This window comes from Elaeis guineensis, chromosome 16 (assembly GCF_000442705.2).
Source record: "Elaeis guineensis isolate ETL-2024a chromosome 16, EG11, whole genome shotgun sequence".
Lineage (NCBI taxonomy): Eukaryota > Viridiplantae > Streptophyta > Magnoliopsida > Arecales > Arecaceae > Elaeis > Elaeis guineensis.
Window position 1 is genome coordinate 43,909,053 of NC_026008.2, and position 18,806 is coordinate 43,927,858.

An 18,806-nucleotide genomic window follows, 5' to 3' on the forward strand; every position below is an offset into this window, starting at 1 on the left:
CGATGACTTTACTAATTTTTTAATGCAAGATAACGCGACAAAATGGAAGTTTTTTTTTTTTTTGGAAAATTTCAAAAAAGATAACTAACGATTCAGACGATCAGAGCAACATGCACATATAATCCCAGGTCTCCATCGTAAAAAAATTTACATGTCAGGGTAGTCCGGTCATTTCATTTCCACCAAACAGGGGAGGATTCGAAATTACATACCGGCTACGCCCGGTTGAACGTACGTTCAAGAGAGAGAGGTCGTTTAGCTTGGCAGTTGGAAGGCATCGAGTAAGCGTTTTTGCTCTTCTTCTTTGCTCTCTCTCTCTCTCTGTTTGAGAAAACGGTTCTATTCTCGGGAAGAATTCCAAGAAACGCTCGCCTTATCCTCCTCTCTATCATCTTGGAACCGAGCTCCCGGAGCTCAATTCTCTCAGATCCGTGGCTTTTTTCGCGAATTGGAGCTCAAAATCAGGTCTTTCATGAAGGAAAATCCCATCTTCGAGCTCGCCAAAGCACAAATCGACCGCATTTCGTATGATCCCGTGCGATTTTTTTTCGATTTCCATGAATCGAAACAATGCCAACTGGTATCTTGCGATCCAACATTTTTTTATTGTTATCCGAATTGATTTTTCCCCTTTGCTGTTCTTGGAAATTGATCAGTTCTCATCTAGAATTAGGGTTTCTTCCTTTTGCGATTCTTGGTACTTTGGTTCAGTTAATGCTTATGGATTGGTTTTTGATCGTTAGAATTGAATGCGATCTCTGGCCTTGTGGGAGTCATGAAGTGAAGAATCGAGGATCGCGCGTTTCTCGGATACGATTCCATTGCATGTCCATCTAGAGTTGTAATTGGAGCTTGGGAATTGGTTTTCTTCCCCTTTTATCTGTTTTAGTTGGATCTCAAGGGAAGAAGGTTTTATCGGTAGACTGTCCACAGAACAGAGATTTTAGTTCAGGTGGGAGTTTTGCTTCAGTTTGATACTTCAATTGCATAGTATTTGCTTTTAAAGCTTGGATTTAGCTTAAACTGCTGTTTCTTATCGATATGCAGATGGAGAAGTGGATTTGCTTCAGAGTAACAATTTTAATAGAATGGGATCGACTCCAAACACTAAAAAAATTTGATCACAATTTAGATTTATAATTCTGGTAATCTTGAAAATGAAACTCGAGACATGTATAACCGGCTTTAAAAAAAAAAAAAAGAAGAAGAGGAGATTACACGGCCAACTCAATTTGAAGTACGAAATTATTTTTTAGAATTAAAAATGATAGTCCAAATTGGTGTTTGAAATTGAAGAAATGGGTTATGAGCTTTTATTTAGTTTCTTTCTGCTTCTGGTGGTTCTGTCTATTTTCAGACAAGTCTTGGTGGTCATAATTATGATGTGGCAGGGACAGAAGCATTGTTTGGCATAACTGCACTCATGCTGTGTTGAATCAATAATTATATGGTCAGTGGGTCCTAATTTTTCTAAATTTTTATCGATATCTTGAATCGGTTTTATAATATGCTGTTTGACTCTTTAAGGATTACATTGTTTTTTAGGACCAACGTTGCTGTGTTGCTAGGGCTGCCCCGCCCTATTATAGATGCCCAGTCTTGTCTGGGTAGTGACCCTGATCAACAAGCCTAGTTGATTCCCTTTCTCTTCCAACCCCCACCCCCCACGCCCCCCCACCTCCTCCCTTTTAATGATGTCTCTCTCTGTTTGTGTTCGTGGTAATGGTTTGCCATTAATAAACTTTTTGGAAAATTTAGGTGTGTTCATTAATCTGGGTTAAGTGTGAACATCCAAAGGTTCACCCCCAATTTTGAATGCATTGTAAGTCAACAGAATTTGTCTTATGAGGTTGAAATCCATTTTGAGTTTTTCTGTAATTACTCTTGTATGTGAATTTTTGTGAGGAATGACAGGTTATACCATGTAATTGCTATTATCCTTAATTGAACGAATTTCTTTTTCCAAATAAAGAAACTTTTTTCTGCTTCATGGATACGTCATTCTTGATTTGCATAATTTAATAATTTCCAGCAGTATCCTTGCAATGCCGGGGAGCATAAATTTTTTGCGCTTTCAGTGTTTTTGTTTTGCTCTGTATGCTGGTTGAAATTTAGGATATTTTCTAGGCAGATGATGGAGGCCGAGTTCTGTTCTCGAACCTTTTCTTCATCTCGGGAAGAAAGTGGAGATGAGGAGCTTTCTGTGCTCCCTAGGCACACAAAGGTGATCGTCACAGGGAACAACAGAACAAAGTCTGTTTTAGTGGGACTGCAGGGTGTCGTCAAGAAGGCTGTTGGTCTTGGTGGCTGGCATTGGCTGGTAAAAAAACAGTTCTCCACTTTAATAGCTTTTTATGTAATATCATCATTATCTGATTGTAGATGCCTTTGCACTTTATTTACATTATCCAGTCTGTCTGCTTGGAATAAGAATATTAGACTTGGTTAGATTTCATCAGTCTCAATCATAAATAGATTCCATATAAAAGTATGTCTGAAGAGAGGCTATCAATAAAATTAAGTTTTCAAGATAATTCTTTGCCATTGAAGCACTCTCCAACCATGTTATGATTTTTTGGTGTGTTTATGATATTGATTAGCTCATCTGCTATGGTAATGTTTCTTAAGGAGAAAGAATTAGGAATTAGGCATTATTGGTTCCAACTCTGTGTCAACTCTGAAGGATGAAGGTCCTAATCTTGCTCTAATACAACCAAAATACCTGCATTTGATATCAAAGGGAAGGACTTTGATTGGATAAATGATCTATAGACTTTTGGTTGCTTAACTTTAATAATATTACTCAAAGGTTCTAAACTTCTAATCAATATAGTTTCATAGCATACTGTTGTTTTTAATAAATTCCATGCTCCTTGTTCCATCTATGGGTTTCCAGGTCCTTAAGAATGGGGTAGAGGTGAAGTTGCAGAGGAATGCTTTGAGTGTGCTGGAAACTCCAACTGGAAATGAAGATGACAACGATGAAATTGATTGCAATAACTCAATCTGTAGTTGCTCAGACATGGGAGAGAAGGATGTTGATTACTGTGAGTTTATTACTTACTCTTGGATTGTAGTTGTAAGGTTAGCACCTGCGATGAGCAATATGATTCATTCATCAGAACTATTTCTTATCACCTCTTTGGTGTACAGCTAGCATGGATCTCCATAAACCAGCAAAACGAAGGGTAACACGTACCGGACCTTGGGCGTCCTCAGTCAAGGCAATGAGTCGAATCAGCTATCAGAACATGCAATCTCATATGTTTAAGCCTCAAAAGGTAATAAATTCAGCTATTGCATGTTCATCTAGAATCCGCTGTTTATCATTTTATTGTTGGATAAAATTGATAATCTATAAGTATATTGACAAGGACATGATCCAGAGTAGTAGGAAATCAGACTCAGTAGTTTGGTTTTAGGTGTCCAACCTTTATGTGGGAAAAGATGACAATCATGTTACCATCATTAGGATATCCATGCAAGGAGGCATTTCTATACATTTTGTGTTAGATGCAATCTGTGGCTTTGTTGTTTATGTTCCAAATTATTTGTTGACGACAGAGGGTGAATTTGGCAAAACTTGGAACTGCCACTTTATGGAGATATTGGAGGCATTTCAATTTGGTGAGCTATATCAAGAGTTACTTTCCAATCAGATTCTAGTCATACCTCTTCCCCAAAGCTATGAATTTCTTTGCAGAACTAACATCAGAAGGGAATTGCAGGTCCACACTAATCCCAATCCATCTAAGGAGCAACTAGTTCATGTAGTGCAGCATCATTTCATCTCTCAGGTATCCATTGACCATTAAGTGTTACCCTGCACGTCATTTGAATATTGGCATGCATCGTTCAAACATTTTTTTAAAATTCATATGGCAGATACGATGCATACCATGTATGCATAAAGCTTTGTAGGATGGGCTTAGGTTGTATCCTTTGCGCGAAAGAATCGTCAACCATTGGATTGTGATTTGCACAGTTTTCAAAGCCCTCAACCGCTCCCTTTCATCCATCAGCACAGATCACGAAGCAGACATTGTGCTTGGAAACTGTGCAGATTTTCATTCTGTGAAAAAAGATCAATCATTCTTTCGTGCAATAGACACAACCCACACCCCTGAAGGATACCTGATGCCCTATTCTTCTAATATTTTTTCTGAGCTGACCTTGTTCCTTCGTCCGTTCGCAAAAGCAAGTGGATGAGATGCAGGTGATTGTGGGCTTCATCCAAACTGCAAGGAGGTTGAAAACTCTCCACTCTTGACATGAAGGAGATGAAAGGTGCTATTTTACATGAATAGGTCGAACTAAGAATGCTACAGCTTCTTCCTGGATGCTGGGAAGGTATCGGGAATCCCATGTCTGAATAGGGGCACCCTTTCCTAGACTAAGAACAATAGCACAGTGTAATTTACTGATCTTTTTCAGGAAGCAGTGCAGTATGTAACTTATCAGGTATGAGTGTCCACCAAAGACTCCAAACCTGTTAGACAACCGCAGCATGGAGCAATGAATTAGAATTGCCTACCAGAAAATGATGGTAGGATGGATTGGCACAATGGATGTTAATAATGTCTTTTATATTATATGTTGGCTTGAAAGCTGGACAATCAGCATAGTGCAGCGGTGCTGAATAAACAACCGGGGTTGTGAGCATCTCCTGTCAGGCTTGCAATTTGGCTTGATAAACGCATGCTCCATCACCATAATAGCTGGGCTTGAAGTTGGGCTTCAGATTTGGAATATAAATGACCGCAGCTTGAAATTTCTCGCCCACAATCTCAAACTCAAGACTTCCTCCGGCTCCACCAGCAACTGGGATTCTATTTAAGTTGGAACTCGCGAGCAACGAACACCGGTGATGGATGCTGCCCCGAAAACTTCCCCCGTTGAAACAAACTTACAAGACCCTCCAGGTCCGCCGGCTGTCCCTGGGACACCGATGCCCGTGGCCCTCTCAAAACCCGGGGACATGCGCTTGCTCCAAGCTGCTCTCCCGTTTACGATCTGTCTCTCATTCTCCGTAAATGCCACCTCTGCTGTTTCCTTAGAGCTATCGAGCTCTGTTCCAAAAAGTAATCAGTTCGAGCCCTCCAGCATTTCGAATTTCTGGGCTAGCCTGAGTGAGGTGAATTCTCCCGCCTTACGGACAAATGAAAACATTGACAAGGAAAATGAAGAAGACTTTGGAACTGGGCGGTTGCTGTAGTTGATAATTTTTTTTGTTTAGAGGAAAACATAGAACAAGACACTTCAATCACACTACTGAAATCTATCGGGCACCCACCGCCGCGTGTCAAATATATAGCGCTGTCGTTGCACACTCTTGGCAAAGCCGCCTGTCACATGGAACATTTTTCTTGCCGCTACTTTGTCCGAGTAACGTCTCCCACCGCTATTTTTCCCTCTCTCCCGGCCTGTTCATTTATTTCTCTAATATTAAAAGGCAGTGCAAAGCAGTTGCTTTTGATGTGCTAGTACTAATGCTGAAGCTAAGCAACAACAGAAATCCACAATATGCAGAGCATCACCGTCCCGGTAATTTCTATTTTGTCGACAGGCTGACAACCAACTGCAACTACTACTCTTACATAGCAATGCTCTTATCACCCAATTGACGTCGCAAATAAGGAGCTTTGATTCATATCAATGCAGACTCGCAAGGCATCCAGAACTAAAATTATGCGAACAGCAACCGGATTGGAAATAATGTAGGCCTTTTTTTTCACTTTCCCCTGAAAATGGTAAAATGACACAACACAATACTCTCAGACATATGCATAGCAAAAGAAAAAAAGGTCCAAAGAAAAATACAAGAACTTGTTTGTGGGCAAAATGAAGTGCCCCTGCGCATGAAAGCAACATTACATGCTGTCTGAAACCTGATGGATGAACAATCCTGCATATAGTGATGAGCTCAAAGGCACAAAGTTGGGTTCGGTGACGAAATTCCTGCATTCCTATCCAAGAAAGCAGGATACAAAAAAAGAAGTTTTTGCTGACCTGTCAGAACTTATAATAGTTACATTGATCGAAACATGGTGGAAAAGAAGGCTCCAGAATCCAGACTGGTGTGCTAATCAGATTTGAGGTTGCCATTGCTGACAGGTGAAAACGATTGCTCCCTGTGCCTTCTATGTGACCCCCTCCCATATGGTGAGTGGGATCTTTCCCGCCGGCCCCTTGAATAAGAACGATCTCTTTCACGTGGCCGATATGGTGAGTAGCTGCGGGAACGTCTACGATCACGACCTGCAGAAATTACAATAACATAAAACGAGATAAAATAACAACTTTCCATAAAGCCCCACCAAGCTGCAATATATCACACTGTCAATGCTCACATGATGTTAAGGAAAAGATTCAATCATGCAGAACTGGGTACCACTTCAAAGGAACACCTTACCTAGGTCAAAGACCTAGTACTTTGTTTCATTTTGTAAGGTGCAGTGTACGGATCCTCATACTTTATTGCTGAAACCATCATTGGCCCTCCCCACACATACACCTTACCTAGGTTAAAGATGCTTCATGTTGTAAGGTATAATATATGAACCATAGTACCTTGTTTCTAAAGCCATCACAGGTCCCACGACCCATCCCCACAAATGCACCCCTTACCTAGGTTAAAGATCTCATTTTGTAAGGTACAGTACATATGAATCCTAGTACTTCGTTGCTGAAGCCATCACAGTTCCACACCCACCCAAACACACGCCCCCTACATAGGTTAAAGATGTTTCATTTTGCAAGGTAGTATATGAATATCGTGTTACATTGTTTCTGAAGCCATCATAGGCCCTTGCTCGCTCACACGCATGCACACATGCACCCACATGCGCACGTGCATGCGCGCCTGCACACACATACACAAAGAGAGAGAGAGAGAGAGAGAGAGAGACCTATAAGTAGACCGGTACTCACATAACATCAATGTGCATGTATGTTTTAGTCGAAAATACATAGAAGCCTTTAAATTTCTGCCAGAAGAAAATTTACCCGCTATAAGCATTCAAAAAGAAGTCCATATAAAAATATTCTCATGGTGAAGCCTTAAAATTCTAGGCTGAAGTAAACCAACTTGCTCCAACAGCCACCCTTTTTTTGGTGTATGTGTCCAAAACATTGTCTCACAACATGTAATTCCCCTATCCTCATCCTCTGCCCTCTTAATTTAGGACAGAGCCTTCTCCCCAGTATGTCATCATCAATTGTAAAATGAAAAACTCATAAAAAAATCTCTAGCAATATGATTCTGCCAAATACACCAAAGGGTATACACATCAGACCTAATTGCAGCATTGTTGATGAGGATGATAAGCACATGCAAAACCAAAGTGGTCCACTAACAATATCTCAGTTACCTCTTGTGCTGTAAGTGCACAAAGGAGAAAACCCTCTCTTGGCCAGTTGGGCCTCTCTGTATCTTCCAAAATCTCATGCAAGAGGTCCAAAGGGCTCACCATCAACTGCCTTGCACATCTTAACATCTTTCTTCATCCAAGAGGCCAATGGCTTTACCATCAAATGACTTCTTAGTTGAGACGAGACAGGCAGGTTAGCAGCCCACAATTAAGAGACCAGGTGAGTCTAGTGCAAGGAGAGCTGTCTGGTTATCTGATGCACCTTACAACTTAGAGTAGGTGTTGGATGAAGAGGATAAGAGAGGGAGGGCCCAGCAATGGAAAGTTTGGTCTCCTACCAAGGACCAGTCAAGCTATCATGATCAGTAATAAGGGGAGAATCAGTGAAATAGAGGTCTCAGGCATCCATTCACATTAAAGGTTAGAAGTAGAGTTAGTCCCTGGCTAAAATCGATCATTCGAGTTCTCAGTGCTCTTTTGCTAGTCTTTATATTTCTCTTTGGAAGAGATAAGAAAAGACATCTTTCTATATTGTTGAACTAATGAATGAAAAGCTCGTTATTTTCAGATCATATAGTAGTCATCCCTTTATTAAATCAAAATTTGCCCACTCCAGTATCAGAACAAAAGACATCTTCTTGTATTGTTGAAGTAATGAATGAAAAGCTCGTTATTTTCAGATCATATAGCAGTCATCCCTATATTAAATCAAAATTTGCTCACTCCAGTATCTTTTCTTTTTTCCCCTTTTTTGGTTACTTTGGATACCTTTATTTAATTTTACTGAGAATTAATCTATTACATCACATAATTTCACCAATTCAAAAGACAGAGCAGAAAACTTCTGCAATTGCTGGTAGACTATAGCAAGCATGAAGATCCTTGTCTTAATCTCCTTCATGCTAGAGTATATCAACATGCTGAATGACTTCAGCATGTAGTCTACCCATCAATAGGTCCTCCTAACCTTGCTCATGCTATTCTATGACACAAAGCGCATATGCATTATGAAATAATCATTTCTATTTGCACATATATGAAAATACGAGACCTAAACAACATATGTCATGAAGTTTGAGTAAGCCGGGGTCTAATTGCTAAATGGAAATAGGATACTTTAGAAATGCATCAAACATGTCCCATCACACGACATGTACATTACAATTGGAATGTCACAACAGCACAAAGAGTATAAAGGTAAAAGAAAAACAACATTTGCCTGAAACAAGATACCTATATATACCATTGATTTCTGTCTGACACACCTGGATGTGAATCATAAAGAGACAAATTTCAGAAACCCCAAATGCATATTTTTTAAAAGATGTTTAAGTTCTGTTGGAGGCACCCACTAATTAAATTTGTCACACACCTAGGAATATAGTTCATTATACATCACAGGCATGTACTTCAGGTTGTAATTGCTGTTCTAGTTTCTTCTTCAAAGCACCATTTCTCTAATTTGAAGGAACATAAGTAGCTTGCATAGAAGAGTAGTATATTGTTAAAATAAAATTGCTGCAAACAAGACCATATAAACATAGCATAGAATGGGTAGTTGGGTACCTTATTTATAAATGCTATGATGAGGGAGGATGATTGGAGAAGGTACTGTTCCTGAAAGACAAGCTGAGCTATGAGCAAGGAAGATATCCGCGACAACAAAGAGAGCAAGCATTTGGCTGTGAAAGTGGTGCACTTGCATGCACAAGAAGGGAGGGAGGGGGGGGGGGGGGGAGGGGGAGAGGGATTGGTTTAGACAAAAAAAACAGGCAAATAGTTTGACCTCCGATTTGAATGGTAAGTGAGCTGTTAATCTCTCTTTAAGAGACAATAAAGGAGAATTGGAAAAAATTTGGGCACTTACTACATGCTTTCTTAACCACTCTAATTAGTTAAAGAAATAAAATTTGAATAAGATTAGAAGGTGGAAACTTCTATAGGCTTTGAAATTTATGTAGTGGGGTGCCATGTAAGCCAACTGGATTTCAAGTAGGGGCTGTTAAATTGGAGGAGGTGGAGACAATAGAGATGTAAGAGATCATAGAGAACATGGAATTTGAGGGGACCATGGTCCCTGCTTGCCCAACCTTGGATCTGCCATTGATGGAAATTATTCTGTTCATGAGATTCCAATATTCTAGGATCCACTAATAATAGGAATAAGCTAGTGATCTTCCCAGATTATGGAAAGCGTTAAAGCCCATCATGCCCAAAAGGAAAACAAACAAATGGGTCACCTCAAAAGCAAATCAGACACACATGTAAATTTATTGAATAATAAGTAATATAAGTTAAATGAATCTAATTCTTGAGAATTTTTCAGCATATACTTTAAGAAATACTTTAAATGCATAGAGCGAGGGTGGGCCTTGGCGCAACAGTAAGGTTGCTCCATTATGATCAAGGTGTCATGGATTCGAAACACAAAATAGCCTCTCTGTATGCAGGAATAAAGCTATGTACATCTAACCCTCCCCAAACCCCATAGTGGCAAGAGCCTCATGCTCTAGGACACCCATTTTTTAAATGGATAGAGCAAAAGTTGGTGTTAGATAGCTGCAAGCTCGTAAAAAAGCTTAGGATAAACTCAATATCAGCAAGAGAGAATCATACAAATGATTTACAGTATATGGCCATATGTCGAAAAGAACAGAATGTAAGGATTATAAACCCAAAACGGAAACTGAAACTGATATTTGAATTGATCATTCATGCAACAAGAATATAGTTTTAGAACCAACTACAGGTGCAAAATTGAGCTGCTTCCATATCTACCTCTTCTTTCTCTTGCACCACAATATTTTCCAGGAGTTGGTGTCCTTCCACGCTTCCTTTTTGCCTGCCATAAAATCAGCATAGAATATCAACAACACAGAATTACGATGCAAAGGTCTCTGAGCTGAACAATATGGCCTATGCTAGTTGGTGATTCAGAAAAGAATAGCAAACAGAAAAAATGAAAACAACCTGATAGTGAGTTTCAAGGTTACTGTCATTGTTTTAGAGTTCACAATCCATTTTTTTCAATTTCAGAACTCCCATTCACATTTATGCCACATGGATGAAGGTTATGACAGTTCACCTTCTCAGATTAAAAAAGAAAAATATCATTGCATGATCAGGATATTATCACCAACCAAAGAGCAGAAGCACCAAAATCAAAGATAAATTGTCACAAATTGACGTAATTTTGTAGGACATACCGTCCGATGTTTCTAATCAAGGTAAAATAGGAATACAGGGCAAACAATCCTCTGTAATTAGTTTGGTTTGGAGACTTTCAGATGTCGATGCAGGGCTCATGTTGAGATGGGGGAGGTACAGACTGTTAAGAGGATGCATTGAGAATTCGATGTAGCTACACATACCAAACCTGATGCCAAAGGTTATCAGGTAACTCTTCTTAAGATGAAAAGAGGTATCATACAAATTTATTGGGTTATGGCAACTACCACTTGCCTATTGCTATTTAAAAGAATAAAATGAACTACCTTCTCTACTGTGATTAAGCGGCCTTCAAGTACGGAACGGTTCAGGTATTTAATGCAGCGGTCTGCACCCTCCAGAGTCTCCATTGTTACAAAGCCAAAACCACGAGATTCCCTCGTTCGGGGATCCATGACTACATGGCATTCCTGAACCTGCAAATTGGGACTTTTCTCATGCCACGCAAAAATTTGAAAAATTCACTAAATATAGGTACAAAATAACAAAATAAATTACATAAAATCATATTTCATTCAATAATTCCTCATAAAATTAATGGAAACCTTCAAATTTCCAAATAAAACATGAATCACATTTATGAATTACTAAAACATACTAATATAATGAGAGAGGCTGCATCAATAAGTAATTAAACATTCTGATAAGAAAAGGTCATTCAATGATGTTATACTAACAGTCTATAATGTGTAGACGTGTGATGATTTAGCCTACTAAATGGACTACAACCAAATACATTATTACAAAGTCTGTTTCAGAACTCTAATATTAGCAAATCCTACAATTTTTGCACTTCCTGTAATTCCACTTAACCATAAGTTAAAGACTTCCAAAATATATGATTTTTAGGCACCTTTAGTGGTGCAGACGAGATCATAAGTGTGGATCTCTAATTTGGATGGCCCATTTCTTTTAAATCATTAAAAACTTTTATCAAGGACTTCACACATACACATGCACTGGCACAGATGCTTCACAAAGATTTATTTCTTATTTATCCCTTAGAAAGTGGAAACTGCCAGTACAACCCCACCAAAAAATCTGACAGCATATATGCCCTTATGATAAGATGACATCCTCCAACACAAAAGTAACAAAAATGCATCACTTTACTATTTTTCTTCTTTAAAGAATTTTTTTGTAGAAGTACTCTTTGAGAAATGCTTAATTGCTTACCCCCAGAAGTGAATATACATGTGAATATGTATTTCTATATGTCAGTGCATATGTATGTACATATGTGGTATACATCTTTGTATCAGTACATATATTCCATATGCTGGCACAAATTCTCAGACATTCTCCTAAAATTCCAAAAACAACATATCATTAAGGAAGAAATAGTCAATGAACAAGTTAACTTCCATATCCACCAACTTGACTCAGAATCAGAAAACAAAAAAAAAAGGCATAAAGGGTATGCATGTATATGCAAGACTTTTGGCGGAATATATATTTGCAATTTCTACTTTATGACAAGAGCATACGCAAATAGGAAATTTTTGGGGCATATATGCAAAAATCTGTATAAATTAATAAAATAACAAAATTAACACCTTCTGTTATTTTTTTAAAAATATGTTACAACTGTAGATGGCAAATTTTCTGTTAAATAAGATCAGCTTTAGTATAAAAAAATTGGTAGCACAAAAGATACTAAGTTAGATGGCTGTTGAAACATTAGAAACCAAGTGTCAATGCAAAAGAGAGATTTCCAACATATGTCAAACTGGGTGCAACACCCTAGGTGAAAGATACATCATTCAATTCAGCGAGTTCTTAGACCCCATTAAACAGCTTCTCAATTTGCTCTCTATATAGCCCTAAAAGTATTACCTGTGATTAAAGTTAGATAATATACCAAAGTCATAATTGTATGTTCTGATTCATGCAGATCTATGAAGATAGTTTCTCTAAAATATGCTTTGGAGTACTCATCCAAAAATTGGAAATGCTGAAAAAGGGTCTTCACAAACATCAAGATCATCAAAAGTAATATTAGTTTCTTTTTTTCTTTAAGAAAATATTACAAGTTAAAATTAAAGTACATACCCTTCCTTCTTTGCTAAAATACTTCTCAAGTTCACTGCTAGTAACTCGTGTGGATAAGCCAGTTACATATAAGTTGTTTCCAGGATTCTTTGCATCTCTAGAATCTTGGCTCCTTTTGCACGTACGTACAATACATACCATTAGCAAAGAGAAGAAAACTGTGTTCATGAAAAATAGCTCCTGCATAGACTCCTTAACACATTATATAATATGTGTAATTATCAGTACTTTTTTAGATCAATTCCGGAAAAAAATATGTACCTAGAACGACTTCTTCCCCTTGACCTTGATGATGATCTTGATCTACTACGTCTGCTTGGAGGTGGTGTAATAGATCGAGAAGTATACCTGAAAACATCAATGTTTGTTTAGATAAATTCATACAAGTGATATTCTTACAAGTATGACCACTGTTACGGGAAGCACAACTAACCTTACTTCCTTTGACTGCGACATCTATCAAAAAAACAAAATCATAATATAAGAAACTCTCAATAAACTGAAACAGGTACCTAAGCTATATACAACCTCAACTAATTTTTCATGCAACTATATTGATCTCCTAATCATTACTTAAGCAGTATAATGTTAGCAAAAGAATGATCATGCTTAGCAATATCTAAAACACATTTCAATATAAGTGAGTCCAATGAAGTTCACAGGTTATTTCTCGCTCAGAACAGAAGTCAATGGCAAAAGAAAAATTCAAAAAAAAAAAAAAAAAGACTTAGAAATTAAATGTACTTATGTAGAATGAAAAGTGTGGATATAGTATCAAAATAGATCAACACATCTTTATAAGATGGATATTAATGCAGAATAGAATTAATGGCTGCATTATTAAGTTAAAAATAAGTCGATATAAAAAAAATTAAAAAGAATTTCCAGCATTTTTTTTTGAGATTTATGTTAAAATTGTTGATAGTTCAGTTTGCTTCCCCCAAGGCAGTTGATTCAATAATTTGCAGAGAGTATAAACAATCCTTGTAAGAATTTTATGGGAATACATGAAGCTGATTGAGAGTAATGATAGTTAATTTTGGTATGTTTAAGAAAGTTTTTGGACTACCTAAGATTAAAAATGACATACAAAAGAAATTAGTGTGAGAGTAAAGACCAAGTCCTTCACATTTCAGAGATCTCGCTGATAAATTACTTATCATATATTGCTAATAAACAAGGCAAGGGGTAAAAAAACCATGTCTCATGAAAATGTTAAGAAAGTGAAAAGATGCAAAAAAGCAATAAGTTTGAAGATAAAGATTTCGTCCTCAGCTCTTTATAGATGTCGTTGGCAAATTAGCTGCTTATGTTGTATAATACCTAAGTATGATATTTTGCTAAATGGTAAAGATGAGATAAGAGAGGGGGGAGGGGAGGGAGAAGGAGACTTATAAATGACATAATCTTATGGTGAATAGATGCATCTTCTGTAAAATGTGATTACCACATGATAGCAAGATTGATGATTTTGTTTGAAATAGAATGTTTGGACAAAACTATGGAGACATGGATGACATATGTTGCTAGATGGCAATGCTTAAGCAGGTGTACAGCAATAAACCTACAAAGGCTGGAGAAAGAAATTAGTATGTTGAAGAAAACTTCTGAGCTCTTTATAGATGTCATTGGCAAATTAGTTGCTTGTGTTGTACAATCCCTAGGTATAATAATTTCTAACTGATTAGGATCAGATAAGGGCAAGGGAAGAGGAGAGGCAGAAGGAGATTTATAAAACATATAGGCCATGGTGAAGAGATGCCTCTTCTGCAAAATGTGATTACCACATAATAGCAAGATTGATGATATTGTATAAAATAGAATGTTTGGACAAAATTATGGGACATGAATAGCATATGTTGCTAGATGATAATGCTTGAATAGGTACATGATAAACTTACAAAGGCCGGAGAAAGAAATGAACATGTTGAAGAAAACATAAGGATAGCACTAACAAGGAAAAAATGATGAAGATTAATTGATATGGTATGGGCATGCTAAATAAAAGAAGAGGGGCATGGTTATGTGTGAATGGGTCGAGCATGATGATAGAAAAACTAATATGGAAGTTATGCACAGTTCAAAAAAATACATAGCAGAAATAACAAAAGACTATTTGGGTCTTCAAAACAAGGATCTGATGCTCGATTAATTACAATACAAAGACATGATTCGACAGCAAGGCAAATACAAGTGCATAAAGTAACATCTATTTGGCAAGAGACTACATAATCAACATAGGAACATATATCTTTGTTCATACTAATGCAAAGACTAGAACCATTTAGAAAGTGAGTCTAATATTTGCTTATATAACATCCAAGAGATAAGCTGAATACCCATTGTAATAGTCTAAGCTAAAACAAGTATAGACAATCAAAAGGTTCAAAAGTTTTCCAGTATCCAGCATATGACATCAAAATAGTAACCACAGACATATACAACTGATGTTAAAACAGATCGACACCCCACCAGCCCTGCCATTCTAGTGATATTGATATTTCAGTGTTATTTGAAACTAGTAATTTCCCAAATACACTAGGGGCATCTTGTGATCGCTAATGTTTCAGTACCTAATGTTACTCTGGCGGGCTGGCTATAATTATTTGATCATGATAACATAGCATACTTATAGTTCCTATGTCAAATGTTACACTACCTTTGTAAATCAATGATCCTCCCACAGTTGAAGAATGCTTGTTGATTATAAATTTCGTGTCAATTTCAGATATCAATAATAACTATTCCGTAATGGGCAAAGATGGAAGAAAGGCCCGTGATCTGCCCACTGATATGAAGGTGCTATGAACGAACAGCAAAGAGATACAACCACAAAGATAAGAAATCAGCATCCATCTCACGTACAAAGGACCAAGAAGCTAAAACCCATAATCTCCAGTACAAACAAAAGCTCATATTTTGTGTTTCACTTCACTGGACCTGAATTCAGGTTATGTTTCTACATAACCGTGTCGCACACTTTGTGATAATGTTTCTGTTCAACTGGATCAACTCCATCTGAACTAAGGTGGTTTTGGATTCCCATCGAGCGGATGAAAATAGGAAAAGAAAAAAAAAAATGAAAATAAAAGGTTTTCCGTGGGCAATGATAAAGAAAGATAAAAGGATAGAACAGGCGTTCCATCTTGGCTTCCGAGGAAAGAATGCCAGCATGAATATTCCGCCAAAACCTCCAAATTTCATGCTTTCTTTCTTCAAGAAACAAGTAGATTCGTTCGTTTCAAGAATTCCCCTTAAATTCGCAGATCCCAGGTGAAGTAGATATCCTTCTTTGAATCAAATCAAAGCCCAGCGGAAAAAACTTAGAACCCACGAAAATCAAGGGGAAAATATGAGTTCATCAATTATAAGATCGAAAGAAATTTAACAGACACCAAGAATCAAGAACATCACGTCTACCAATAGCAAGCAAGAATCTGAATGAAATATTTCAAGATTGCACTCAAAAAAATAACGTAAAATAACAGGAAAAAAAAGAAAAAAGAAAGAAAGAAAACGATGGAAAGGCTTACCTAGATCAAAACCCAAAAACCTAACAGCTCTTGAGAGAGATTGGAAGCGAAAGGAATTCAAGAAAAGAGGAAATTTACCTCTTTAGGGCAGGAGGATTAGATCTCAACGTTTCGAGCGAGACAAAACCCTACGAGTACACAGCCTCGCTCGGAAGTTATCGAATCAAGAAAACGATGGGAGTTTATCCACCGCGACCTTGCCCCCTGTTTGGTGGTGTGTGTTAGGACGCAACGTCGGGGGCCGAAACCGTTATAACGGCCGTTACAACGTTGTAAGGATTTTTCTTCCCTAAAAATACTACACGTAGTTCTCTAATTCTATTACAGCAAAATCCCTTCAAAAAGTATTAGCGAAATTCTTTGTGCCCTGCAGGTGGCGTAGAAAATCATACTTAGAGTACACCAATTGATCAATATAATCATCATATTTTAATATATATTTAATACTCATAATTTTATTTTTTATTAAAAAAATTGAATGATAAAAAATCTCTATTATTTGTAAAAAATTATGTCCATACCACGACACTTTGCGGGCAGGAAACTATAATTTTAACGTAAAATATTATAATATATTGTAAGATGTAATAATTTTTTCAAAAAATATAAATATTTTTATTATTTAAAATTTTCAAACAAAAAAATAGAACTACAAACATTAAATTTATGTTGAAAAATGATTAGACAAAAATATTTTTTTTTGTATTAAGATATCCTGGACCATATTATGACATTGTGGAGTATATTATGACATCCTGGATACAGGAAGTCATAATTTACTCTAAAATGTCATAATATGCCATAGGATATTATAATTTTCTGAACCATATTATGACATTCTGCGTGTAGAAAGTCATAATATATCACAGAATGTCATAATTTAAAAAAAAAAAGAATATTTTCATCATACAAAATTTTTAAATGAAAAAATGGAACTGTAAGTATTAAATATGCATTAAAAAGTAGTAACTACATAAACTAATTATATAAAGTGGTGTGCTCCACATCAAATTTTTTACACCACACATGATGCACAAAGAATTTCTCAAAAGTATTATTGTTTGGACCAAGCTTTTTTTTTTTGCTGGAACAAAATTATATCTAGACTTGGGCACGAGCCGTACCTGGCACGGCCCGGCCCAGGCCGATCGGGCCATGGACCAAATGGGCCTTGCCAGGCACGGCCCGATTACACTAAATCATGACCTAGCATGGTCCTAGGCTCGAGGCCTGGCGAGCCGTGCTAGTTCGTCAGGCCCGTAGGCCTGATGTCCTGATCCTTTTATTTTTTTCTTTTTTTTAAAAAAACTCAACCTAAACAGATCATGCTTGGCACGATCCGTTCAAGGCAATTACAGGCCATGCTTGGCACGGTCCGTTTAAAGCCGTTACAAGCCAGGCCCGGCCCGTACTGGTTAAAATCTTTTATTATTATTTTTTTGAGTTATAACGGCTATATTTAGAAAATGACCAAATACTCTTTTTAATGTTTATTTTTCAACCTCTTATGCATTTTTATAACAAGTATATATATAATTTGTGGTTAAGTTACACAATATAGATATGATGATATTTTAATGTCTATTATTCATGAAATAGAAATGACACAAACGGCATAGATAATTAGTAAGATTTATTTTTAATTCTTATTTTTTTAAAATTATACACTTTTACTTCTTATTTGTTACGATGAGTTAACTCTATTTTATTCTGTCTCCTCATTATATTTTGAAGGTCGGACCTATTCCCCCTCCCTCTTTTATATAATTTTGATTTATATTAATAAACCAGTAGGGGTTCATACCAAATCCTCCACCATTACAAAGTAGTTTTTATTTTTACAAAAAAATTTAATATCTCCTATTTTTTTATTTATCCCCCAAGTTCCTAACCTATTTTATTTTATAAAAATTATTTTTTAAAATAAAAATTTTAAAAACACCCTGTGCCAAATGGACTGTGCTAAATACGAGCTATGCCAAGGTATGGCCCATATGGGCTAGCACGTGGATTGTGTCGGGCCTGGATATGTGCTGTGTCGAGCTTGAGCCACGAGCCACCAAACTCCCAACCTAACCTAACCCCTAATATTGGGATTTGTCTTAACACGGCCCGCTATAGTACTTGGCAGGCCATGTCAGGCAAGATCCAGTTCGTGCCATGGGCCAGTCCAGCCCAATACCCACCTCTAATTACATCCACCTTATGTCAAGATAATTATTGACAGAATTAAAATATTTTAATTGATATAGAATTTGGTCATCACCTGATGTGAAAAAATATCATTATTCATATATATTCTAATAAATCTTATCTAAAAATTATTATAATAACTATTAATATTATTAATTTAATTTTTTTTTATATATTAAAAATTTTATAAAAATTTTAAATAATAAAAATATTTTAATAAAAATTATGATACCTTATGAAAAAATTATTGCATCCAAAGTGATAATTTTACTACAGGATATCGTAATATTGATATAGGATGTCATAAATTTTTTAGAAGAAAAAAAATATTTTCATCATTTAAAATTTTAAATTAAAAAAATTAAAATTATAAATATTAAATATATATTAAAAAATAATAATTAAATAATATTTTTTTTTACAAATGCAG

At 36.6% G+C, this 18,806-nt stretch overlaps 2 protein-coding genes across 8 annotated transcripts; one reads left to right on the plus strand and one right to left on the minus strand.

The window, feature by feature from the left end:
* The first annotated feature begins 249 nt into the window (after positions 1-249).
* On the plus strand, positions 250-4,556 carry LOC105059093 (uncharacterized). 6 transcript variants are annotated; one of them, XM_029260204.2, is made up of 9 exons: positions 250-580; positions 744-952; positions 1,048-1,145; positions 2,128-2,320; positions 2,897-3,047; positions 3,154-3,281; positions 3,565-3,627; positions 3,729-3,797; positions 4,199-4,556. In XM_029260204.2, the coding sequence occupies exons 4-9, from the start codon at positions 2,132-2,134 to the stop codon at positions 4,268-4,270; spliced, it is 672 nt and encodes a 223-aa protein (XP_029116037.1). In that variant the 5' UTR covers positions 250-580; positions 744-952; positions 1,048-1,145; positions 2,128-2,131; the 3' UTR covers positions 4,271-4,556. The 6 variants fall into 6 exon arrangements, with proteins under 6 accessions (XP_029116037.1, XP_010940588.1, XP_029116038.1 ...); XM_010942286.4 differs by lacking the exon at positions 1,048-1,145; XM_029260205.2 differs by lacking the exon at positions 1,048-1,145 and having other exon boundaries at positions 2,132-2,320.
* A 1,150-nt stretch (positions 4,557-5,706) lies between these two features.
* On the minus strand, positions 5,707-16,398 carry LOC105059092 (serine/arginine-rich splicing factor SR45a). 2 transcript variants are annotated; one of them, XM_010942281.4, is made up of 7 exons: positions 16,262-16,398; positions 13,084-13,106; positions 12,912-12,998; positions 12,651-12,762; positions 10,865-11,014; positions 10,149-10,212; positions 5,707-6,258 (listed from the first exon to the last, which is right to left on the minus strand). In XM_010942281.4, exons 2-7 carry the CDS (start codon positions 13,104-13,106, stop codon positions 6,083-6,085), a joined length of 612 nt encoding a protein of 203 aa, XP_010940583.1. In that variant the 5' UTR covers positions 16,262-16,398; the 3' UTR covers positions 5,707-6,082. The 2 variants fall into 2 exon arrangements, with proteins under 2 accessions (XP_010940583.1, XP_010940585.1); XM_010942283.4 differs by having other exon boundaries at positions 16,184-16,314.
* Between the last annotated feature and the right edge of the window lie 2,408 nt (positions 16,399-18,806).